The 25,806-nt window shown below is 50.9% G+C and overlaps 2 protein-coding genes across 4 annotated transcripts in view; one reads left to right on the top strand and one right to left on the bottom strand.

Moving 5' to 3' along the window:
• ASH1L (ASH1 like histone lysine methyltransferase) overlaps window positions 1-1,716 on the top strand; it is a 60,049-nt gene extending 58,333 nt beyond the window's left edge. For both annotated transcript variants that reach the window (XM_066608905.1, XM_066608904.1), the window contains exon 28: window positions 356-1,716. In XM_066608905.1, coding sequence (XP_066465002.1) covers window positions 356-447 — 92 coding nt within the window. In that variant the 3' untranslated portion in view covers window positions 448-1,716. The remainder of the gene's footprint in view (window positions 1-355) is intronic.
• A 2,064-nt stretch (window positions 1,717-3,780) lies between these two features.
• The window catches only part of RUSC1 (RUN and SH3 domain containing 1), a 38,740-nt gene continuing 16,714 nt past the window's right edge, over window positions 3,781-25,806 (bottom strand). For both annotated transcript variants that reach the window (XM_066608906.1, XM_066608907.1), the window contains exons 2-10: window positions 20,062-21,663; window positions 11,793-11,855; window positions 11,077-11,153; window positions 10,090-10,264; window positions 9,913-10,012; window positions 8,417-8,463; window positions 7,288-8,200; window positions 4,619-4,735; window positions 3,781-4,271 (exon numbers count right to left, since the gene is read on the bottom strand). In XM_066608906.1, the coding sequence (XP_066465003.1) occupies window positions 4,103-4,271; window positions 4,619-4,735; window positions 7,288-8,200; window positions 8,417-8,463; window positions 9,913-10,012; window positions 10,090-10,264; window positions 11,077-11,153; window positions 11,793-11,855; window positions 20,062-21,493 (3,093 nt within the window). In that variant the 5' untranslated portion in view covers window positions 21,494-21,663 and the 3' untranslated portion in view covers window positions 3,781-4,102. The remainder of the gene's footprint in view (window positions 4,272-4,618; window positions 4,736-7,287; window positions 8,201-8,416; window positions 8,464-9,912; window positions 10,013-10,089; window positions 10,265-11,076; window positions 11,154-11,792; window positions 11,856-20,061; window positions 21,664-25,806) is intronic.

A 25,806-nucleotide genomic window follows, 5' to 3' on the forward strand; every position in this document is an offset into this window, starting at 1 on the left:
ACAGAAGTGTATAACCCCACTTGCTTTCGTGAGACAACCCCTTTAAGGTTTTCCGAACCCCCTATATGTATAGCGTATGTCCTCACCCTGCTTTAGCACTCGGTTGCCCGCTTTTCTCCTGCATAGCAGCGCTACCTGCTGTGTAGAGAACTGCTGCACGAGACTATTATACTGAGGGGGGGGGGCAGCTGCAGTTCCTGGCCAAGAGCTCAGCTCTGCAGTTGATCACTTAGGAGACTCCATGCCAAATCAGCACCATTGCCCTTTCTTTCTCAGGATCATGGGGATCGCAGAGGCCTGAGCCTTGCTGGTCACACCCCTGTAATGTAATCCTTGTAATAAATTGTCTCTGCAGCCATCGATGTTACTTATCTCCTGGAGGAGGGTCCATGCCGGAAGCTGCGACGACGGACACTTAACCTCCCCGAGTGTATCTTCAGAAAGTGACCTCAGATGGTGCTGGAGAGGAACAGGGCGGAGAGGCCAGCGGCCACTTCAGATCCCCCCCACCCCGTGAGCTGTGGAGATTACTGATGGTCCATGTACCCAGCACTGCTGCTCTGCTCCCCTTGGACTCCCCCTGATCTACCTTCTCCTCAGAGGTGGCTTCTGCTACGGTATTTCCTCACCTACCCTGTCTTACAGCACTTTTTCAGCTTTCTGTCAGCAGAGGCCCTCCTTACACTAAATCCCTACAATCCTCTGCTGCATGGCACCTTGTGTCCAGTCCTCCCGCAGGAGGATGGAGACCAGCAACATATGGCGGCTTCTCCTCACTGGTGTTTACATGAACTGCTGGCTGATGTGCACAGTGTAGGATGACTATGGGACCTCCTCTGAGAACCACCAGCAGGAGGCAGACAACAGGCACTTTACCCAATGTCCCCAGATGGTCAAGAGGCACTTTACCCAGCGGAACAAGAGACACACAGGCCCAAATGCGGTGGCCACAACACACTAAATGGAAGTGCTCCACCCCCATGAACTGCGCAGCGCCCAGGAAGAAGGACACCCCGGGGCTGGCGGTTGTAAATAAAGCAAAGCTTTGAAAATTGTTTCCTGTCCTTATAAAAGAAGGAAAGACTGTGTGAATACTAAGGTGCCAAGTACCATGAGTGTAAAGCAATACGATACGTGGCGGCGCCCGTCTGGATGAGCCGCTCGTCCGGCCCACGGCGCACAAATCATTTCAGTAAAAAATAATATTTTATTAAAAAAGAGAAAAGGCGACAGATGTGTTTTTGCATATTTTCTTACTGAGCGCGGGCAGCCTGAGTATCCGATACTTCCCCGGGCGCACTGCAAGCCACGCCCCTGCGCTTCCCAGAAGAGAGGGGAGGCGTGTCACTGAGGAGCCGGCGGCGGTGCAGACAATCACAGGCCGGATACAAATCTATATCTATTTTTCGTGTGCGTTGCTTGTGTTTGCGTTTTTTTCCTACTCGTATAGAATCGTTATTTCTGGTTGTTTTCTAATATCTCTCGATGGTTTTTAATCTCTAGAAGCACTATGGCGCGGCGCCGGCCAGGACGCTCCACCTGCGCCGGCCTCTGTAATTTGCTGCTAATTTGTTTCATTTTTACCAGGAGACGGAACGTAGTGGTTGTTTGTTCTCTCTGTACACGATGTATTACGATGCTAGCAATGGATGTAACCGCAGTCGTCTCATCCCTGAGAGTCTAGTATTAAATGGAAACAAATCCCTCCTTTTCCTACTTCTCACTCGTCTTTATTCTCGTGTCTTCCTTCACCCCCATCCTGTCTGTGTTGTGCCTGTCCTCTCTGCTGTCCCCATCGTGTGGTAGTACCTTGCCGCTCCCATCGTACCTGTGATAGGAAGGCTGGTTGCCATCACCTGTGGCAACGCTGCCTGCTCTGGGCTGCCTTAAAGGGGTGTTCTAGGACTAAAGAAAAGTTATTTTAGGTGAAAAATAAATAAATGCAGCCGACTCACTGCCCCCCACCAATCATGGACTTTAGTGGGCATATGAGGTTCATCATTTCTGAAGCCTGAACAGTCATGTGCATGATGAATGGTGTGCGGCTGCCGCAGCTCAGTGTTGGGGCTCCTCCGTAGGATGGGGGGGGGGGGCACTGGAGGAAGCGAGTGTGGCTTGTTTCAGGCTCAGAAAACCCGCTCTGCTTAATTCTTTTCATTCATGATGTAGCTAGCTCCCCAGTACATGTGCATCACCTTGCTTAGTTATTCCTTTCTGTCTGAATATTCCTTGAGGTCTCCGCATGTGGAAACATTGATTATTCTGGTTGAATTTCCCCCCCACCAAATGGGCTAAATTGGCTTCTGCCTTATTGTTTTGGGGTTTTTTTTGCCTTCCTATAGATCAATAATGGGGGGTGGAAACAGGCTGAACTAGACAGACATAGTATGTTTGGCTGAAAGAAGACAATGTTACATGAACTCATGGTGTCCATCCAGGAATTACCTGTTTCTCCGTTCTCTCCTGTATGATGAAACTGCATGGGCTGTATCACACAAACAAGGGGGGGTGTTATAAACACCAACGGAGTTACTGCTGATGATTAGAGGCTCTTGTCACACAGTTATAATAGAGGAGATGACGGTTCACCCTCCTGCTTGTATACTTATGCTCTGTATACTTACCCTCCTGCTCTGTAGCTTATATAATTGGCAATGATAATCACACTGTCCTCCCAGCAGGCAGAGATGGTACTAAATCTAGCTGGTCAAGTGATGCTGTGCTGATGCATCATAGAATTGCTAGCATACCAAAGACGAAGAGAAAACAGAGAAATTTCAGCATCATGATGGTACCTGATAATTATCAGACAGGGGCTGCAGTGCAGGGAAGTGACTGCAATATACAGAGGAGACCTCCAGAGTGTGACAATCAAGTGAGGGGGCAGGGATGGAAGATGTGTTTTACCTAGAGTGGCCCTTTAATAAGAGATGATACGAGAGTTGACATTGCCACAGTTGTCAGTAACCTGCATCCACTGGGCGTCCCCATGACCAGAGTGATTGATGCCAGAGTACAGGCAGTGTTGTCAGAGGGAGCTGGGGGTGGGGCAGCATAGGTCACCAAGCCAGAAGCTTCCATCGCATTCTGAAAAGACGTTCTATAAAATGACCTCATGTGATGATGACGACACTCGTACTTCATCAGAACTGTGCGCAGATCGGAGGAAACGGAAAGAGCATTCTAACATAACGGTCGGGTATTCGGGGCTGTTCATGGCACGTTCAAGTGTATATGTGACACTGCGGAATCCTGACTACCCTCCCTTGTGTTTGTGTCCGTTTTTTTTTTTTTAATAGAAAAGCGTAGCATATCGCGCTCTTCCATCCCACAAAGGAAGGTATGGAAACATATCGGTGTTTTCTTACATTACCGTCACTAGGAAGCACCAGGCTGTACACCTCCATGCAGTTCAATGGTGCGGGCTCTATCTTATGAGTAAAAAAAATATTCAAGTACAAAACTTTATTTAAAAGGAAAAACCTTGTAAAAACGGACACAAACGCATATGCTTAAAAAAAAAATGCACGTATGCCTAAACCTGCATGTTAGTATACTTTCATGTATGTTTAGTATGTGCTAAAGGTCCATTAAAAAGTGATTTGAACAACCCCATATGTAACGCACTCCAGTCACAGCCAAAGCTGCACACCCTGCTGCTGTCCTTGGCCTCTCACAGGCTTGGTGTGCATAGAGCTAAGGTACAATGCTGGGAGCTGTAGTAGTGCAGCTCTAGCTGTGAGTGGAGACTCGTCCTACAGAGTACGGTATAAGCAGAGCTTCAGATTTAAATCTCATGGTTTATTTTTGCAGATTTTCAGTTTACAACCATTACTGAACAGCCCCTTCCGCGCCCCGTGCAGACTGTGCGCCTTATGTAGTGGCTGCGTACGGATAACGGACAGCCAGCAGCTTCACACAGATACCACTCTATAAATATATAATCTAGAAGTATATTACAGAGGGGGGGACTCCGCCATCACACTTTCCTGCCGTCTCCCCCTACCAGGATCCAAATACTGCCGAGTACGAGATGCAAAGTGTTCTGGATATGGAGGAAGAAGCTTGGATACAAGATGCTTGCAGGTAGAGGTCACCACGGTCATAGGATCAGCGATGTGTAGCCAACTGGCACCAAACCGGTATCTTTCCCCCGACGACACTGGATCCAGTCCTCGTCCACCGTACCGAGCAGCTGCAGAACATCTCCTTTCTGAAAGCTTAGCTGAGCCTCCCCTGAGGCAGCGTGATCACAGAGCGCACGAAGAGACCTGCCAGGAAGGAAAGGGTGTTTACTGCCCGACAAAACCCTCCACTTCACAGCCCCCTCCCATTAGCAGCCCCACACATTCAAATTAGAGCTGGCGCAATGCCTCTGCATCGCCCCCTATTGGAAGGCAGCTTCCCTTTAACTCAATATCTGACCTAACAGGCCTGGAACCTGATGAAGGATAGAAGCTGAACCAGAGTGTTCTGTTGAAGGGAAAGACCCGCCCCCCAATTCTCAGGCGGCTGGGCTCACCGATTCTTGTTGGCTGGGTAAGAGGCTTTAGATTGGGGGGGAGCCTAACATACTGGCATGCAATAGCAGAAGAGATACCAGGCGGAGGTCACATACCTTTGGGGGGGCCTGGGTTCCTCTTTGTATGAGACAATATCCGGTCTCTCTGGGGTGGATTGCTTCCTAATGAGGTTCCAGACATTGACATTTGGGGGTAGCCAACTGGAGGGACGCCTGTAGGATGAAGAGATTTGCATCAGGTGGTGGGTGAAGGGGCTAGTGGGGATGGAAGGGAGGAGGCAGTTGGAGGGCTTCACTGCTCCTCTGGGAGAGGACAACTGTTGGTCAAGTCACATGGATTTAGGGCTCTTTTACACTTGCAACACGGAAGCCTGCATGGTCACTGCCGCGGGCCGGCTGTGGGTGGCACTAAAGGAGGGAGGGCCGTTACCGGGGAACTGGCAGCCAATTACAGGCTGTAGACTTCCTTGGTGCGCGCTCCTCCCTTCTATTGAGAGACTATGGTTGTGATTGATCTGCCCGGTGGTGCACTGCCAGTGGCGGGGAGCGGTACCTACTGTATGTACTCATATGTATAGGTTATACCAGCTGTACATAAATACAGGAGATACCCAGGTTATACCAGCTCCATCTTCTCAGTATAATCTCCACCCGCAGAAGGTTAGAGGCTAAAAAATGTCAGAAATGTTGTTGTCTGGGCAATCTTATTTGCATATTTTTGCCTTTCCTTGACTTTTAATGCAGCAACCCCCAAATTTGCTTTCACCAATGGATTCTACGGACTGGATTTCCTATTCCTGGTTATTTCCAACAAGTAATTCCCACTAGAAGAGTCAAACTGAGCGCTGACCATTTGTGTTTCAGGAAATGATACGTCCCCAGACAGGAATACATGGAACGAACGAGGATTGAAAACTGTTGCCCGTAGCAACCAATCACAGCGCAGCTTTCACGTTACCTCAGCAGAACAACAAATGAAAGCTGAGCTATGATTGGTTGCTATTGGCAACAAAAAAAAATGAACAATTTTACTCAAATCGGACCAGGACTGCGGATTTGTATATGACACATACGGATTTTGTGTTTTAGGTTGCTTTCATTTTATCTCAGCGCTGAGGATTAAAAGCTGCTGCCTACAGCAGCCAATCACAGCTTACCCCAGCAGGATAATATATGGTTAACACATTAGCATAGCATTAATCAGCATTGGTGTGCTGCCACGTATTTATGTGTACGTTCTGATATAACAATCTGTTTGTGTCGTATACAAGTCCTCACTTCTGGTCTGATTTCATCCGCGTTCTTCAGCACCCGGCGCCGAATACTGGCGGAATTAGAAATCGAAAACTCACCGACTTTCCCTGTAATTTTTATTGCCAACAGCAACTAATCACAGTTCAGCTTTCGTTTCTTATACTTCCGAGGTACAATAAAAGCTGCGCTGTGATTGGTTGCTATGGGCAACAGCTTCTTATTTTAGAAAGCTTTATTATGGCTCACTTTGTATATTCCAGGACTGCTTTTCATAAAATCACCGTGCAAGACACCAGTATATCACCTAGTATCATTATATACAGAGGCATGAACATCTCTTGTATACATTATACGGGCCTCTTTCACACGCATGTATGTGAAGCCCGGGGTTTCCAATGGCTTCTTTCAGGCTACAAACCTCTCTTGTGAAAGAACCCATTGGATACCCTGAGCGTCACATACATGCACTTTGTAGTCCATCTGAAAGAGGCCTACGGCTAACTTCAGACAGGCGAGCGCGATATCAGGCCATGAATAACGGTCCGAAATTGAGCTCACCAAAATGCAATTTCCCTGCGGATGCGAGGCATTTTTATATCAAAACCGCCTCACATCACTTTAGGGATGTAGCGGTCCTCCGCCATGGCTGACCGCCTCAGAAAAGGATTGCGGAGTTTCTCAGCCATGTGAAAACTGCGTAACCGGGATATCTCCTGTATATAATTATATGTTTGACTGGTATAACTTATACATCATGTGTACAGTGATATGGACCATGCTGGTATAACCTGGGTATCTGCTGTATATAATTATATATGTACAGCTGGTATAAGGTATACAGTTCCTATATATAGTGATCAACCATGCTGGTATAACCTGCCCCAGGTTATAGCCACATGCTCCATATCACTATATACAGGGAGATGTATAACGTATACCAGCTGTACATATATAATTGTATACAGCAGATCCTGAGGTTATACCAGCATGGGACATACCACTATATACAGGGAGATGTATAACTTTTACCAGCTGTACATATATAATTATATACAGGAGATCCCCAGGTTATACCAGCCTGCTCCATATCACTATATACAGGGAGATGTATAACTTTTACCAGCTGTACATATATAATTATATACAGGAGATCCCCAGGTTCTATGTACAGCTGGTATAAGCTATACATCTCCCTGTATATAGTGATATGGAGCATGCTGGTATAACCTGGGTATCACCACCCACCTCCATTCACAGAAGTCATTCATAGATATTTACACCGGCTGATCGGCATCTGATTTTTATGCCTGCTGAAAGTGGGCAATAATTTTCGTTTGTGGCTCCGTTGCTGGCAGCATTTCCACTGAACGATTAGGATCCATGTAAAAGGGCGCTAACAGTACAATAGATCCCCCTCTCCGACTGTCTGTGGCCCGCAGTAGTAACGGCTTAGCGGGATGCACTCTCAGACCTGCCTATAAAGTAAGGAGCTCCCTTTTCAGCTGTCCTACCTTGATTTTGAGTTTCTTGCTTCTGTTTCTCGGCCAGGACTGGAACTTGCTCCAAAAAGCTGTCCAAGCCAGTTCCCCTTCTCCTCACTGTTCTGCGGCGGCCCTCCACTGCCCTCCATGGTGGGGAGAGCCTTCACCCGCTCAGTCCCGGCACATAGTACCTGGGTGGACGGAGCTGTGTGCGCTGCTCCCAGCTTGTTCTTCTCTGCATCCACCGGCTGTTGGGAGTCGCTGGCCATGCTTTGGGGAGTCTCAACGCCGCTTATCTCCTTGGGCAGTTTTTGATCTGGACAATCGCTTTCTTCTGAGGCTCTTCGGTTCGGCTCTTTGTCTGGGGGGCTCCAGCTTGTCAGTTTCCTCAGATTAGTGAAGGTGAGTGATTCCCTGTTGGAGGGGATGTAGATACGAGAGGCCTGACTGAGATGTCCCCACCAGTTGCTGGCCAGATCTCTGCTGGGAGTCAGAGCTGGGGAGCGTTCTGAGTTGGAAGCTGTCACACACTCTTTTGGGACCAAGTCAGAAGGTGAATGCCTTGTGGTGTCTGCAGCCGGGGCAGATGTGTCAGGCTGCGGTCCAGTTGCAGAGCGTTTGTTCTCAGGACTACCTAATGGTTTCCCTTTATGAGGAGTCTCGATGCTCCCTGCGAGGTTCTGGGTGATCCAGCCACCTAAATCCAGTATATTCTGTAAAGAAGGTAGTGCCCAGTTCTCAGATGCATGCCGAGGGCAGTGCCCGCTGCGAGGGCTCGGCAGATCTTGTAGTGAAAAGTGATGATGTTCAAACAGAAGGTCGGTATGAAAGCTGAGCGCAGACAGAGGCTGTAAGCTCAAGAGCAGCTCATCCCGGAGTTCCACCTGCAGCGTCGCCGCCAACGGCAGGAACCCCGATGGGATGTAAAATATGGAAAGCCGATCTGTAGACAAAAAAACAAAAAGTGTGAGCCAAGACGCAGGACGATGGGCAGCCAGAATGCCCTACAGTGCGATACACTAGATGGCACTGTGCTACTGCATGGGCTGCTGTACCGACTGTCCTCTAAGCGCAGCGCCCAGGCCACCATCATGGATGTAGCAGAGGTGTGAGTCACAAAGCCAAGGTTCTCCCTGCGACCTTCCGAGGCGACACTCACCATAAGTCTGATGAAGGTGCAGAATCCAAACATCCAGCTGTTTCATACTAGAAAGAAAGAAGACGAAACCTCAGTAGCTGCAACCCCCACTCCATGTAAGTCGACCTTCTACGTCACATGTTCTCTTCTAGTCCTAAAGGAAACTATACCTTCAACAACTGCTGGGTGACCCGTCATTTATCTGACAACTGATCACCCATACACAGGAACACTGGCCTCGGCCAAACATTCGTATGTTTAGGAAGTTAAGAGGCCCTTCAAACGGACGGAACTTTTCCACATTCTACACCGCAAATCTGCTGCTGCTGCGAATTCCACACTAAAATCCGCCAATCTCATTGCAGATTTTGGTGCGGAATTGCTGGCAGAAGTATGCCATTTAATTCTGAGTCACAATCTACAGAGAGCCGTGCGAAATTTACCTCAGACAATTCAAGCCGTGTGAAAAGGCCCTAAAGGTATACAAGCAGATACTCACCCGAATAATCACTCAAACAAGCGATCGTGGGCAACACATGGCGCTGAGCAAGAAGTCACCCAGTACTCGCTAGTCGCTTTGTTTTAGTGAACTGAACCAGAACGACGACTGATTTCTCGCTCGGTGTAACCATTTCTCGCTCCTCCATCTTTGAGCGACCGCCTGTTTCCAGTGAATGGAGCATCTGGAAGAGATCTCCAGCTGCTCCACGTCCATTTCTTGACAGACTATCGCTCCCGTGTGAAAGCAAGGAGCAACAGGTGCTGGAACAGCTGTCGGACACTTATGCGGCAGTCTTCCCATGTAAAGGTACCATAAGCCAGGGGTCCCCAACTCCAGTCCTCAGGGACTACAAACAGGTCATGTTTTCAGGATATCCTATGGTAAGAACATCTGTGGCAATGTGTGAGGCACCAACAATAATTACATCACCTGTGCAACACTGAGGAAATCTAGAGAACATGACCTGTTGGCGGTCCCCGAGGACTGGAGTTCGGGAACACTGCCATAAGCCGCTCTGGCGCCAACATATCTACTGGGGAACAGAAGGATTGGACATTGAAATATAACATCCCTGATCCTTCTTTCTTCCGATATCATCTCTCAGGGACAAGTTGAGTCGCCCCCATGTACAACAATCAGTTGTCCGACACCGCCATTACTGGCTGGTTGGAGTGACTGCACCAATGGTGGCTGAGAACAGTACATAGTATCAGCAGCATGATCTTCAACACTGTTTCAGCAGGGCACTAAAGATGCACAGTCACAAAGAGGACTTGATTCAAGGTCCAAAAATGATGTCATAAGAAGAAGCGTGACAGCATCAATGCTGCTTCCAGACGAACAAGCAATGGCAACGTTTCGACTCAGCGAGTCTTTGTCAAGCATCCTTGTTCGTCTGGGAGGAATAAAGAATTGGTTGGCTGCACCGTTGATGCCGTCACGCTTCTTCTTATACAATAATGGAGGCCAGCTGTCTGTCCTCTGCTCCCCCCCCCTCCCCCCCCCCCACACTCACTTCAGGAGGCCGAAGATGAAGGCATTGAACTTCCTTTGAGGGTCTCGAAGTTGTGTTAAGCGATTGACCTTAGTGAACAGGAGGTGCATGGTCTCTGGGCCTGCGACGCAACGACAGATCATGTATTACTATATGAAAGTCAGGAACTTGCTGAACGTAGAAGAATCAACATCTCACCTGTCTTAGTAGAAGCCTCTACCAGACTCCATGTGCTTAGCCTCTTCCGCCCAACGATCACGTCCTTCTGATATGGCTTCAGCCCATCGCCAAGGAGCGAGTACAGTGAGGGGCACAAGTGGTTCAGGATCAGGTAGCCCAATACCGGACTCAGTCTGCTGTCCCCAAGCTGTGCCTAGAAGAAGAAGAAGAAGAAGCCATGATTGCTGCAGTACCTCCACCGGCCCAGTCCTCTACTGCCAACTCAAACCAGTCACAGCACCTCAAACTACTTCCAGAAGGAACTACTGTGAGAAAGTCCCATACCACTACCTCAAAAATACCGCTATAAAAATCCAGCGCTCACCTGCCATGGACTGACGAGAAGCAACGTGGGGAGAGTCGCTATAAAAAGGAACCGAGATCTAAAAACACCCAACTGGGACCCCCAACCTCCAGCCACTTACCAGAAAGGGGAGAATAGGAAAGACTCTTTGAAGGAAAAGCAGGGGAAGGAGGGATATGATGCAGATGATACGGTTCATGGCTGGAACTGCCTACGACTCCCCAACCATATCCGATGACTTATTTTTGTAAAAGTTTGAGAAAAATGAGATGTATAGACTGAAAACAAAAAGGTGGTCTTTGTCATCCATAGAAAAGATCAGAAGCTTTGGCGGATGCCTCGATATAAGCCTACAGAGTCATCCATCACCCGTACGATCCCATTTAAAAAAAATACCACAAGGTATGCGGTTTTTCGTCTGATGGCCCTGTATGGAATAGCGCCATCTGCAGGGCTATTGATAAACCAAAGTATACCGGCCGGCCGGAGGCCAGCAGGACGATGTTTTGGTTAACAGGTTACTATGGATACATGACTTATACCAGAAATATACACCACAAACGCCGTGTGAAAGTAGTGCCATTTACTCCGGAGGGAGACCTGGCAGTAGAATACTGGAGTCATGAGGCAGTGCGGCGCACCCCAATGGTGGCAGCCCTCACCTTCTGCACTTGGTTCCTGCCTGCGTTGAAATGAGAGATGATCTTCTCCACAGAAGAGCCGACAGCAATGAGGAGACCTGCGGGGACAAAGAGGGATGAGGTGGCAGTCCGAAACCTCTCCCCCCATCTACAAGTCTTCTCTTGTGCTGCACCTTCCTGCCTCGCTCAAACCCATCACTGCCATCCCTTGGGCCATGCTCCCAGGCACTGTGGATGGCCTGAGATCCGTGGCAGAATCTGCTCTATGTGGACTTAACCCTTTGCTTGGATGAAACGAGAACACATCACATCGGTATGGATTTGTAAACCCCATTGACACGCCTGGTATGTTGTGTTTTCCTCACTGGATGTCCACACAAAGTGGCCCGAGGGTTCTCTTGTGCTGCACCTGGACCCCAGCAGGCTACAGAGGTTACACCTCCTGTCCCCACAACTCCAGTGCTGCCCGCTAGTGTTGTGTCCCCATCTAAGGATTCATTCACACACATATGCAGATTTCGGTCCATAAATACTGCATATTCCATGTGGGCGGGGCCCCGTTGTAAGTTTTTTTTTGTGCATGTGATCACTGTGTATTCACACACGCAAAAAAAAAGGACAAGTAGAGAAAACTGCACACACCGGCGAGAACGAGCCCTTAGATTGTAAGCTCTGTGGTCTCCGCCCTTGTATTTTCAGGGTCTCTACTGTAAATCTGCTTGATGTCAGCTACTCACTTTTCTTCTGCCGCTGTGCCAAGTCTTCAGCCTCGTCCGCCATTAACACTTCACATTCAGTAGCTACAGGAAACAGAAGTCATGTTAGATCACATGTGGGGGCGGCCGGCACCAGGTCTGCTGGGGTCCCATCATACATGCAGGGGCGGCGCTGGTGACCCTTTGTGATGGTGGAGAGAAGGTGGAAAACAAAGCTCCAAACAATACAAAACCCAGAAGACCCCGCAGAGAAGCCGCCATCGATGACATAGAGCAGCCTGACATGATGTCATCCGCTGAGAGCAACCAGCAGACGTGTGCTCCACTGTAGGGCGATGTCAGAGAGCTGCTCTGTACAAACGGCCACTGACCTCCGGAGGACTGAGGGGAAGCCACAGCGGCCCCTGTGTAAGGGCAGACACTAATAAGAATCCTATGGACACCGATCAGCCAGGACATTAAAACCACCGTGAAAATAACGATGATGATCATGTGAGAACAATGGCTGCTGGGAAGGGGGTATTGTGTGTGTGTGTGTATGTATATATATATATATATATATATATATATATACATACACCGTGTTTACCCGAAAATAGGACAGTGTCTTATATTAATTTTTGTTCAAAAAGATTTAACTTTTTTACATGTATAGCTGCCTGGACACTATTTAAATTGACTTTTTAAATTAACTGTTAGCAGGGCTTAATTTTGGAGTAGGGCTTATATTTCAAGCATCCTCAAAAAGCCTGAAAAATCATTTTGCATCCTCAAAAATTCTGGAAAATCATGCTATGTCTTATTATCAGGGGATGTCTTATTTTCAGGGAAACAGGGTATATAATATATATATATATATATATATATATATATATATAATATTTCTGGCGTATATCAGGCAGCTCCTGGAGATCCTGCCGGGGAAGGGGAATATTATGTACGTATATATATATATAGTTGCTGAAAAATACAGCGAGGTGTGCAGATTGGAGCGCCTGTGACAAGGGCCGGATTATGATATGTAGACGACCGGTCTGAGGGTCTCCTGAGCCGTCGTCTTGTGAGGTGTCTCCACTATGTAACTGTTAGTATCTACTAAGAGTGATCCAAGGGGGGACAGGGGCAGATGGATGATGGACTCATGGATGTGGGGGGTGAAGGCCGTCCGTCTGGTCTGATCCCACAGAAGAGCGACTGTAGGACACATTACTGCGGACGGCCCGGCTGGTGGTGTGGGATCACATAGGACATCGCAGCTCGCTGTGTACGGGGGCGACGGACTGGGCAGAGCACCCATATGACCCCACTCCAACACCGGCATTAAAACGGAATTGGAAGAAAGTGGCCGGTCTGCTGGGTGTCACTACACAGTGAGACGATGTGCATGGACCCCCTAGCTTACATTGTACAGACAACAACTCCCTAATGGCAGCGCCCTCAGCAGGATAATGCTCCGCACTGCAGGGACTGCTCATTAACCGGCCAGACATGGGATAGACTCGGGGTCTTTAGGGAGGTCCATGTCGCCTCATGTATAGAGGTCTCCAGGGGGCACAGAGGGGGCACAGTATGAGGAGGTAATGTTCTGGCTGCCTCCTGTGTGATATCAGAGACATGACTGCCCCCATATGATTACGGCTGCCGCTTGGTGATCAGTATTAAGCCTTTCTCAGGCTGCAGCCCCTCTCTCATCTTTACACTGCCTGCCTCACGCGGGCGCTGCACTTATAAAGCTTCTGCCTATGACGTGAGACCCGGAAGTGCAGTCCGAGGCTGAGCGGCTGCGGGGGGCGGCCTTCTGTATGCGGGGGCTCCAGTCACGTGCTAGGGGCGGGGTACCGCACTGTCACTCACCCTGTACAGCCGTGGCAGATGTGATAATACCGTTGCCGCGTTCTGATTGGCAGACACTTGTCATGTGACACAGCAACCAATCACAGCCACTTCCTATTGCCATCAGTGGTCACCTGATAGTGCTCGCTGCTCAGAACGCTCGCCAATTTAGGGAAGGGAAGGACGAAAAGGGGAGCTACAGGGAGTGCAGAGAGGGGGCGGGGAATTACAGAGAAAGAGAGAAGTACAGTGAGGGGGGTGCGTGAGGGAATATATGGGGAGAGATATGCAGGTAAAGCGAGATACAATTGGTGGGATACACAGGGGGAGGGGAGCAAGAGGTGAGATACACGGGGAGGGGAGCAAGAGTTCAGATATTCGGGGGGGAGGGGAGCAAGAGTTCAGATATTTGGGGGGAGGGGAGCAAGAATTCAGATACACAGGGGGGGGGATGAGCAAGAGGTGAGATACACAGGGGGGGGAGCAAGAGGTAAGATACACAGGGTGGGGGGAGCAAGAATTCAGATACACGGGGGGGGGGGGAGCGAGAGGTGAGAGACGGAGAGAGCAGCAAGAGGTGAGATACACAGGGGGGAGGGGAGCAAGAGGTGAGATACACAGGGTGGGGGGGAGCAAGAATTCAGATACACAGGGGGGGATGAGCGAGAGACAGGGAGAGAGCAGCAAGAGGTGAGATACACAGGGGGGAGGGGAGCAAGAGGTAAGATACACAGGGGGGAGGGGAGCAAGAGGTAAGATACACAGGGGGGAGGGGAGCAAGAGGTGAGATACACAGGGGGGAGGGGAGCAAGAGGTGAGATACACAGGGGGGAGGGGAGCAAGAGGTGAGATACACGGGGGAGGGGAGCAAGAGGTGAGATACACGGGGGAGGGGAGGGAAGCAAGAGGTGAGATACACAGGGGGGAGGGAAGCAAGAGGTGAGATACACAGGGGGGAGGGGAGCAAGAGGTGAGATACACAGGGGGGAGGGGAGCAAGAGGTGAGATACACAGGGGGGAGGGGAGCAAGAGGTGAGATACACAGGGGGGAGGGGAGCAAGAGGTGAGATACACAGGGGGGAGGGGAGCAAGAGGTGAGATACACAGGGGGGAGGGGAGCAAGAGGTGAGATACACAGGGTGGGATGAGCGAGAGACAGGGAGAGAGCAGCAAGAGGTGAGACACAGGGGGGAGGGGAGCAAGAGGTAAGATACACAGGGGGGAGGGGAGCAAGAGGTAAGATACACAGGGGGGAGGGGAGCAAGAGGTGAGATACACAGGGGGGAGGGGAGCAAGAGGTAAGATACACAGGGGGGAGGGGAGCAAGAGGTAAGATACACAGGGGGGAGGGGAGCAAGAGGTGAGATACACAGGGGGGAGGGGAGCAAGAGGTGAGATACACAGGGGGGAGGGGAGCAAGAGGTGAGATACACGGGGGAGGGGAGCAAGAGGTGAGATACACGGGGGAGGGGAGCAAGAGGTGAGATACACAGGGGGGAGGGAAGCAAGAGGTGAGATACACAGGGGGGAGGGAAGCAAGAGGTGAGATACACAGGGTGGGGGGGAGCAAGAATTCAGATACACAGGGGGGGATGAGCGAGAGACAGGGAGAGAGCAGCAAGAGGTGAGACACAGGGGGGAGGGGAGCAAGAGGTAAGATACACAGGGGGGAGGGGAGCAAGAGGTAAGATACACAGGGGGGAGGGGAGCAAGAGGTGAGATACACAGGGGGGAGGGGAGCAAGAGGTGAGATACACGGGGGAGGGGAGCAAGAGGTGAGATGCAAGAGGTGAGATACACAGGGGGGAGGGAAGCAAGAGGTGAGATACACAGGGGGGAGGGAAGCAAGAGGTGAGATACACAGGGGGGAGGGAAGCAAGAGGTGAGATACACAGGGGGGAGGGAAGCAAGAGGTGAGATACACAGGGGGGAGGGGAGCAAGAGGTGAGATACACAGGGGGGAGGGGAGCAAGAGGTGAGATACACAGGGGGGAGGGGAGCAAGAGGTGAGATACACAGGGTGGGATGAGCGAGAGACAGGGAGAGAGCACCAAGAGGTGAGACACAGGGGGGAGGGGAGCAAGAGGTAAGATACACAGGGGGGAGGGGAGCAAGAGGTAAGATACACGGGGGAGGGGAGCAAGAGGTGAGATAAGAGGTGAGATACACAGGGGGGAGGGGAGCAAGAGGTGAGATACACAGGGGGGAGGGGAGCAAGAGGTGAGATACACAGGGGGGAGGGAAGCAAGAGGTGAGATACACAGGGGGGAGGGAAGCAAGAGGTGAGATACACAGGGGGGAGGGAAGCAAGAGGTGAGATACACAGGGGGGAGGGGAGCAAGAGGTGAGATACACAGGGGGGAGGGGAGCAAGAGGTGAGATACACGGGGGAGGGGAGCAAGAGGTGAGATACACAGGGGGGAGGGAAGCAAGAGGTGAGATACACAGGGGGGAGGGAAGCAAGAGGTGAGATACACAGGGGGGAGGGAAGCAAGAGGTGAGATACACAGGGGGGAGGGGAGCAAGAGGTGAGATACACAGGGGGGAGGGGAGCAAGAGGTGAGATACACAGGGGGGAGGGGAGCAAGAGGTGAGATACACAGGGGGGAGGGAAGCAAGAGGTGAGATACACAGGGGGGAGGGAAGCAAGAGGTGAGATACACAGGGGGGAGGGAAGCAAGAGGTGAGATACACAGGGGGGAGGGGAGCAAGAGGTGAGATACACAGGGGGGAGGGGAGCAAGAGGTGAGATACACGGGGGAGGGGAGCAAGAGGTGAGATGCAAGAGGTGAGATACACAGGGGGGAGGGAAGCAAGAGGTGAGATACACAGGGGGGAGGGAAGCAAGAGGTGAGATACACAGGGGGGAGGGAAGCAAGAGGTGAGATACACAGGGGGGAGGGAAGCAAGAGGTGAGATACACAGGGGGGAGGGGAGCAAGAGGTGAGATACACAGGGGGGAGGGGAGCAAGAGGTGAGATACACAGGGGGGAGGGGAGCAAGAGGTGAGATACACAGGGGGGAGGGGAGCAAGAGGTGAGATACACAGGGTGGGATGAGCGAGAGACAGGGAGAGAGCACCAAGAGGTGAGACACAGGGGGGAGGGGAGCAAGAGGTAAGATACACAGGGGGGAGGGGAGCAAGAGGTAAGATACACGGGGGAGGGGAGCAAGAGGTGAGATACACAGGGGGGAGGGGAGCAAGAGGTGAGATACACGGGGGAGGGGAGCAAGAGGTGAGATACACGGGGGAGGGGAGCAAGAGGTGAGATACACAGGGGGGAGGGAAGCAAGAGGTGAGATACACAGGGGGGAGGGAAGCAAGAGGTGAGATACACAGGGGGGAGGGGAGCAAGAGGTGAGATACACAGGGGGGAGGGGAGCAAGAGGTGAGATACACAGGGGGGAGGGGAGCAAGAGGTGAGATACACAGGGGGGAGGGGAGCAAGAGGTGAGATACACAGGGGGGAGGGGAGCAAGAGGTGAGATACACAGGGGGGAGGGGAGCAAGAGGTGAGATACACAGGGGGGAGGGGAGCAAGAGGTGAGATACACAGGGGGGAGGGGAGCAAGAGGTGAGATACACAGGAGGAGGGGAGCAGGAGGTGAGATAATGGGGGAGGGAGGGGAGCAGGAGGTGAGATAAAGGGGGAGGGAGGGGTGCCAGGACCTCCCTCTTCCTCTCTAGTGACTGGTCTGATGGCGGCTCCTCCGCAGCTTCTCCTATAGCTGAGCTTGTTGGCTGCCCCTCCCCCAGAAGGAATGTTATGAGAAGCATCAGTAACCTGAGTCCTGGCGGTCCCGCGGGGCGTCATCACCTCTCTGTAGGTTGGAGAAGGCCCTTTTCCTTGGAAACATAGGTGACAGCAGAATAGATACATCTGGAATGTTCAGCAGGGGGAGCAATTTCCGATGAGGAGGGGAGGAGGCCCCCACAGGAGACATACGGGGTGGAAAACCAGGGGAGCGGAGCAGCTGAGCGTGCCCAAAGGGGCGGGTACAATAAAGGCTAGAGGAGTCTGGGGGCAGGAGCTGCAGGGCAGAGACTGGCAGTAGAACATTGGGAGGGGGAAAGGTTGCTGCAGCGCCAGGAAGGATATGTGATGATGTCATAGCACAAGACATGGAATACACAGGATGAACCCAGTCATGACAAAAGCACGTGGGTGCCAGCAGGGGGCAAGGTAGAGCAGAGAACGTGGGAAACCAGGGGGTGGAAAGCGCAAGCGGGGAAGAGATGGGAGTGCAGTTAGTCTCAACACAGTGAGGATGGGGCAGATAACATGATATCGGCTACCGACAGCACATCCTCCTGGTTACACTCAGAAGCACTACTCCAGCATTACAGTAGGTCCACTGGAGCCTCCATCATGGACCCTGCTGGGCCTACGTGATGGAGCCGCACCTGACCTGCGGGCACTCTCATCACCGGGGTGCACATTCAGCAATGCCTCGGGGCATTCACACGGGCGAGCGTAATGTCCGAGAAACTCAGACTGATATCAGACTTGATCACAAGTGCTGCGAATAGATTTCAATGGTATAAATCGAACATACGTGCAAATCACAGGAATCACGTAGGAATTAGTGGGCGAATCCTTACGTTGGACCCAAAAACAGGACGCATGCTGAACTCAACGTGTTATTAACTCGCGCCAGTACCATCCATATCACTATCAGACAGAACTCGTGAGTGAAACCTGCCTGTGTGAATGCACCCTAATGTGTCCGTGCGAGACCACGCCCCTTCATGTTCTATTCTTGTGCGAGACTCCCATGAAAATAGAACATGCTGCAATTCTTCCATCTCATAGTATCGCCCCGTTGAAAAGAATGGCTTCTAATTTGATGCGTCTCACAATGGACAAAACTCACCCAATTTTATCGCCCATGTCAATGCACCCCAATAGCCAGAGCTGCTTGTGATATTCTGCTGGATGCCCTCAGAAACAGTTTAGCTCATACCTGCTGCAATGACAGTCATCCCAGCTCCCACAATGCACTACAGGAAACCTGAAGTAAAGTGCCGAATTGAGGTGGTCTCTCCATATAATACTGAACATGTTGCACCTCCTTCTGTCAAACCATCATGATGTGGTCCGGGGTATATGGAAGACATTATCACCTTTTTTTGGGGTACTTAGCACTTATATGCCCCCTAGTGGGCTGAGGGGTGACGGGATATTCCCAGGGTGCTAAGTCCATAATTATTCGCCGCTACAATATTTGTATAAACATTATTTAAATGGTTAACCTTATACTTTGCTGACATTCACAGTATATACACTATGTTGACAGAAGTATTGGCCCCCCAGCAGGCTGGTGCTGTGAGTGTTAGGTATAAAGGAGAGGATCACGCAGAAGATTCCAGAAACCATCAAATGCCCCCAGGTGTAGTGCTGACAACGGGGTCTGGCGGGATGTCACCAGGTGTAGATCTGACAATGGGGTCTGGTGATGGGATGCCACCAGGTGTAGAGCTGACAATGGGGTCTGGCGGGGGGATGTCACCAGGTGTAGAGCTGACAATGGGGTCTGGTGGTGGAATGTCACCAGGTGTAGAGCTTACAACGGGGTCTGGCGGTGGGATGTCACCAGGTGTAGAGCTGACAACGGGGTCTGGCGGTGGGATGTCACCAGGTGTAGAGCTTACAATGGGGTCTGGTGGTGGGATGTCACCAGGTGTAGAGCTTACAATGGGGTCTGGTGGTGGAATGTCACCAGGTGTAGAGCTGACAACGGGGTTTGGCGGTGGGATGTCACCTGTTGTATAGCTGACAATGGGGTCTGGCAGTGGAATCTCACCAGGTGTATAGCTGACAACGGGGTCTGGCAGTGGAATGTCCCCAGGTGTATAGCTGACAACGGGGTCTGGCAGTGGAATGTCCCCAGGTGTAGAGCTGACAACGGGGTCTGGTGGTGGGATGTCACCAAGCAATCAGTACGGGACATCGCAGCTTCTGGACCTTCCAGAGTCCACTGTTGGCCATGTTTTTGGGAGATGGTAGCGATCTAGTGTGTGCGGGGTAGCCACGTTCAGGGAGACCTCGTAAACTAACAGAACGTTGACAACGAAGCGTTGTACCAGCTGTAAAGACATCACACACAATATCTGCCCTCGCTCAGGGTATTTCACAGGTCACTGCAGTCATTGAGGCCAAAGGCGGCCAACACAATTTCATGACCTTCTATGTGCGTCCTAATACTTCTGTTAGCATAGTGTATTTTCAGGGAACTGAAGTACTGCATTGGCAAAAATCTGTAATCTTCCATGTATGTATAGATAATAACACTTAAATGTCTGCAGCACCCATATATATGGTGGACAGAGACAGAAGGGACCTCCCACTTGACACCTTCAGAACAGACATGGACCCTGACTGATACAGTAGGACACTAATATGTATTTTTTTCTGTAACTGGCAGCTGAAGTCTGGAGAAGTACGCAGCCACTTACCTTCCTGGCCTCTTCGATCACCTCCATCCGCCATTCCTCGTATCCAGGTTATGGTTGGTGCAGACTTATCCAGATTCTCCTTACATCCAGCACTTTCATTTTCGATAGCTGATAGAGTGTCCACTGGGCCGCACTGTGTGTGATCCTTTCCTTGTATATTTGCATGAGCTGTTTGAGGACCACTTTGACTAGCGGGGCTCTTAAGGCTCTGTGACTCTTGTTTCTGGATGTTGCGATCTCCCATGATGCCATCTACCTGTTCTGTCTTTGCTGGGAGAAGCTGCTGAGAGTAATTGGGTTCCCAGGCTGCATGCATGACCTCTCCCGTAGGGGAAGGCTCAGTGGTGGCCTCTGTTGAGGTTGTGCTTGGTCTCTCATCTTGCGCCTTCAGCTGCAGGACACTCTGCTTGTTCAATGCATTGCGATATCTCAGTTCCTGGAACGTGGTGACATCCTTCCCGACCGCTAACAAGTGGGTATGTGCTTCCTGAACTCCATGATAAAAAGCAGAAGTTGTTAGCTCATTTACAGGTGGCTGCTCAGTATCTGGTGAGAAGACGATAAGCCAGTCACTGCGATCTCTTTTTGGCAGCTGCCCCCCACTCCTCCTCCTTAGGGCCAACTCATGGAAGGAAGTGATCGTCTTCTTTGTGGTCGGCATAGATGTATTTTCTGGGAGGGGTAATCCTGGGAGAAGATTCTGCTCATCCGACCAATGATCTGCACCTATGCTGTTTGTCTGGCTTTCAGGCTCTGGAATGGTGTTGCTGTCCATGGAAGAGAATCCCAATTTTTCTATAAGGGTATTGGTATTACTGTCCAGCATGGAATCGGAGCCCCAGTCTATGAATGGCGTGTCCTCTGCCTCCATATTGTTGTTGGTCTCTGACAAGTTGGAGTTGAGCGTTGTATTAGCTTCTTGTGGTGAAAGGCTTAGAGCCTCGAGGGAGAACTGACCCTCTGATACGGTATCGAGAGGAATGATATCAGGCTGCTGGTCGGGGGTGTCCAGGCCATCCTGAGCGTATTCCTTATAACACATGGAGGCTGGAGAATCATCCAGAGTGAAGTCCGATGAACTACTACTGTCGGTGGAAGGAGAAGAGAGAGACAACGGACTCAATGGGAGGTCATTGGGGGATAGGCACTCATCACGTATGATCATGTCCAGATCTTCAAAGGAGCTGTACTGGATAGAACCCTTCTGCCCAGGATGTTGGTCACAACACTGACATGGCATTGATGGATCGTTGGAGTTGGGGTCCACCATTGTTGAGTCTTTCCACTTGTGACATCCATCTTTCACACCTGTGTCTAGATTCCTTTGAGTGTCAGTCACCTCAGGGTGCATTGATAGGTGAATCCCGAGGGACACGTGCTGTAGATGGACATAGTTCAGATTGTTCAGAAGGACTTTTCTAGAGGTCAGCATTGTGGAATCTGCTCTTGGGGTTTAATCAAAATTAGAACATGAATCAAAGGTCTTCTGGTTGGTTGTGAAAAGACATTAGTCATGCGGAAGGATCTGTGGTTGTAGTCATTGGCTGTCCTAGCTGTTGACCAGTTCTTCTAGTTCCAGGCGCCCATGGTTGTAACAGTTTCCTGTTGGAGATAAGAATCAGGCAAGTTTTGGATCAGACCAAGTACAAGAAAATATGAAGAACACATTGTACGAGCCCCAAACTACACACTCACAAGATCTCCAGACACAGGACTACAATCCACAGACTGGAAACATCAGCATCTGCATCTGATTACCAGGATTGGGTCAGGGGAATATGGTGACAGGGTGACCACCAGTGAGGGTGAAGCAATGGGCATATCCTCTTCTATTCTGCTGTGCACCATCATTTAACTTCCACAAAGATAGAACACCCCATCTTTTATAAAGCCTCCTAATAGCCTACTGTCATTTTTGAGTGTCACATATGCTGTGGGTCAAGTGCTAATGCTGAATGTAAGAGACTAAATGGAAAACAACTCTTATCATGTGATCGTACACTCTGCCTCTTTCTGTGTCAGTCTTCACTGCGGTTTGGTGATTCATGATTCATGAATTATGGATGACGGAGCTGTGTGTTTTGTGCAGATAATGGAGGCTACTGGGAAGACAGAGGGTAACATTGACTGTAACTGGTGAGATCAATGCATGCTATAAGATTTACATGGATTTAGGAGTTGGAGACATTCTATAGAAGTCACTGTATGACCCCTGTCCCCGGTATCTCACTAACAAAGCCAGACTCCTACTGTACACTGATGAAGGGCAAAAACCCTGAAACAGCTGTATTTACATGGAGTCTGGCTTTGCTTTTAATTCCCAATCATTGTTACAAGGCTTGTATAAAAAGTCTGACTTTGGCTTGAAGGAATGCTGCCTTCCAATAGGTGGCACTGTAGAGGTTTTATTCCATCTCCCTTATTTGTATGACTGAAATGAAATGTAGCGCCCATCTCGGCTGCTGTTACCGCTCTGCATTACAAGACTCAGGAGCGGTAATGTTAGTGGGAAATCAAGGAAACACTTGTGGCACTCACAGAAGGTGGCAGGGTGCACAACGGCACAGATTTCCATACAACAGGTATTCACCTACAGGATGTACGAAGTGGCACAATGGTGGTCTCAGCAATCATCAATTCAAGTAGCCTTATCTGAAATCGGCCAATAGTAAAACAGGGAAAAAGCGCCCATGTTGTTTACCCTGCTTCTACAGTCTGCCTCAGAACCGAAGACCTTCATCCCACAGTATCCTCCCCACACCTTATTCACATTCATGCACCTCATATCTATAGAAATAGCAGCTGGTGAACCCCTTTAACGCACTGTGTCCACCAAACCCAATAACCTCATATCAGTACATACACAGCAGCTGGAGAGCGGCTCATGCAGCTTTATGTATACCACCCTATATAGTATATAAGATAACCCGAGTACTATACAGAATGAGCACTGCTACCTCTTATGTCACCTCTCTTTCCTCATAGATTGTAAGCTCTGGTGAACAGGGCTGTTACAATACTGTACACAATTCATATGTGCTCTACTTTATCAGGTATGAATAACCATAAAACATGTCTACGTTCTGCCATAGGTTACAATTTTACCATAATAAGACTTGTTCCAACCCTGCATGAACTAACATCAGTGGAGACAAACTAAAGAGTTATTTGCCTTTCTGTATATTTGCTTTTTTTTTCTTGTACATTGTAAAAAGTGGGCCTGCTCTGCATCAATTCACTGAATGGGGATGGAAATGCTTGATCAAACTGAGGTCACTGACTCCAGTCCAAGCTGGCCTGAGGTCAGACGTCTCGTCTCCATTCCAAGCAGGCCTGAGGCAAGACGTCTCGTCTCCATTCCAAGCAGGCCTGAGGCAAGACATCTTGTCTCCAGTTCAAGCAGGCCTGAAGGAAGACGTCTCGTCTCCAGTTCAAGCAGGACTGAAGGAAGACGTCTCGTCTCCAGTACAAGCGGGCCCGAGAGCAGACGTCTCGTCACCAGTGCAAGCGGGCCCGAGAGCAGACGTCTCGTCTCCAGTCCAAGCGGGCCTGAGGTCAGACGTCTCGTCTCCACTCCAAGCAGGCCTGAGGCAAGACATCTTGTCTCCAGTCCAAGCAGGCCTGAGGCAAGACATCTCGTCTCCAGTTCAAGCAGGCCTGAAGGAAGACGTCCCGTCTACAGTTCAAGCAGGCCTGAAGGAAGACGTCTCATCTCCAGTACAAGCGGGCCCGAGAGCAGACGTCTTGTGTCCAGTGCAAGCGGGCTCGAGAGCAGACGTCTCGTCTCCAGTGCAAGCGGGCCTGAGATCAGACGTCTCGTCTCCAGTCAAAGCAGGCCTGAGGTCAGACGTCTCGTCTCCACTCCAAGCAGGCCTGAGGCAAGACATCTCGTCTCCACTCCAAGCATGCCTGAGGCAAGACATCTCGTCTCCAGTTCAAGAAGCAGGCCTGAAGGAAGACGTCTCGTCTCCAGTTCAAGCAGGCCTGAAGGAAGACGTCTCATCTCCAGTACAAGCGGGCCCGAGAGCAGACGTCTTGTGTCCAGTGCAAGCGGGCTCGAGAGCAGACGTCTCGTCTCCAGTGCAAGCGGGCCTGAGATCAGACGTCTCGTCTCCAGTCAAAGCAGGCCTGAGGTCAGACGTCTCGTCTCCACTCCAAGCAGGCCTGAGGCAAGACATCTCGTCTCCACTCCAAGCATGCCTGAGGCAAGACATCTCGTCTCCAGTTCAAGCAGGCCTGAAGGAAGACGTCTCGTCTCCAGTTTAAGCAGGCCTGAAGGAAGACGTCTCATCTCCAGTACAAGCGGGCCCGAGAGCAGACGTCTTGTCTCCAGTGCAAGCGGGCTCGAGAGCAGACGTCTTGTCTCCAGTGCAAGCGGGCTCGAGAGCAGACGTCTCGTCTCCAGTGCAAGCGGGCCTGAGAGCAGACGTCTCTTTTCCAGTGCAAGCAGGCTCGAAAGCAGACGTCTCTTCTCCAGTGCAAGCAGGCCCGAGAGCAGACATCTCTTCGCCAGTCCAAGCTTTCCTAAGAGCAGACGTCTAATCTCCAGTCCAAGCAGGCCTGAGGGCAGACGTCTCCACTCCAAGCAGGCCTGAGGCAAGACATCTCGTCTCCACTCCAAGCATGCCTGAGGCAAGACATCTCGTCTCCAGTTCAAGCAGGACTGAAGGAAGACGTCTCGTCTCCAGTTCAAGCAGGACTGAAGGAAGACGTCTCGTCTCCAGTTCAAGCAGGCCTGAAGGAAGACGTCTCATCTCCAGTACAAGCGGGCCCGAGAGCAGACGTCTCGTCACCAGTGCAAGCGGGCCCGAGAGCAGACGTCTCGTCTCCAGTCCAAGCGGGCCTGAGGTCAGACGTCTCGTCTCCACTCCAAGCAGGCCTGAGGCAAGACATCTTGTCTCCAGTCCAAGCAGGCCTGAGGCAAGACATCTCGTCTCCAGTTCAAGCAGGCCTGAAGGAAGACGTCCCGTCTACAGTTCAAGCAGGCCTGAAGGAAGACGTCTCGTCTACAGTTCAAGCAGGCCTGAAGGAAGACGTCTCATCTCCAGTACAAGCGGGCCCGAGAGCAGACGTCTTGTGTCCAGTGCAAGCGGGCTCGAGAGCAGACGTCTCGTCTCCTGTGCAAGCGGGCCTGAGATCAGACGTCTCGTCTCCAGTCAAAGCAGGCCTGAGGTCAGACGTCTCGTCTCCACTCCAAGCAGGCCTGAGGCAAGACATCTCGTCTCCACTCCAAGCATGCCTGAGGCAAGACATCTCGTCTCCAGTTCAAGCAGGCCTGAAGGAAGACGTCTCGTCTCCAGTTCAAGCAGGCCTGAAGGAAGACGTCTCATCTCCAGTACAAGCGGGCCCGAGAGCAGACGTCTTGTGTCCAGTGCAAGCGGGCTCGAGAGCAGACGTCTCGTCTCCAGTGCAAGCGGGCCTGAGAGCAGACGTCTCGTCTCCAGTCAAAGCAGGCCTGAGGTCAGACGTCTCGTCTCCACTCCAAGCAGGCCTGAGGCAAGACATCTCGTCTCCACTCCAAGCATGCCTGAGGCAAGACATCTCGTCTCCAGTTCAAGCAGGCCTGAAGGAAGACGTCTCATCTCCAGTTCAAGCAGGCCTGAAGGAAGACGTCTCATCTCCAGTACAAGCGGGCCCGAGAGCAGACGTCTTGTCTCCAGTGCAAGCGGGCTTGAGAGCAGACGTCTCGTCTCCAGTGCAAGCGGGCCCGAGAGCAGACGTCTCTTTTCCAGTGCAAGCAGGCTC

The sequence above is a fragment of the Eleutherodactylus coqui genome, chromosome 6 (assembly GCF_035609145.1).
Source record: "Eleutherodactylus coqui strain aEleCoq1 chromosome 6, aEleCoq1.hap1, whole genome shotgun sequence".
In the NCBI taxonomy this organism is placed as follows: domain Eukaryota; kingdom Metazoa; phylum Chordata; class Amphibia; order Anura; family Eleutherodactylidae; genus Eleutherodactylus; species Eleutherodactylus coqui.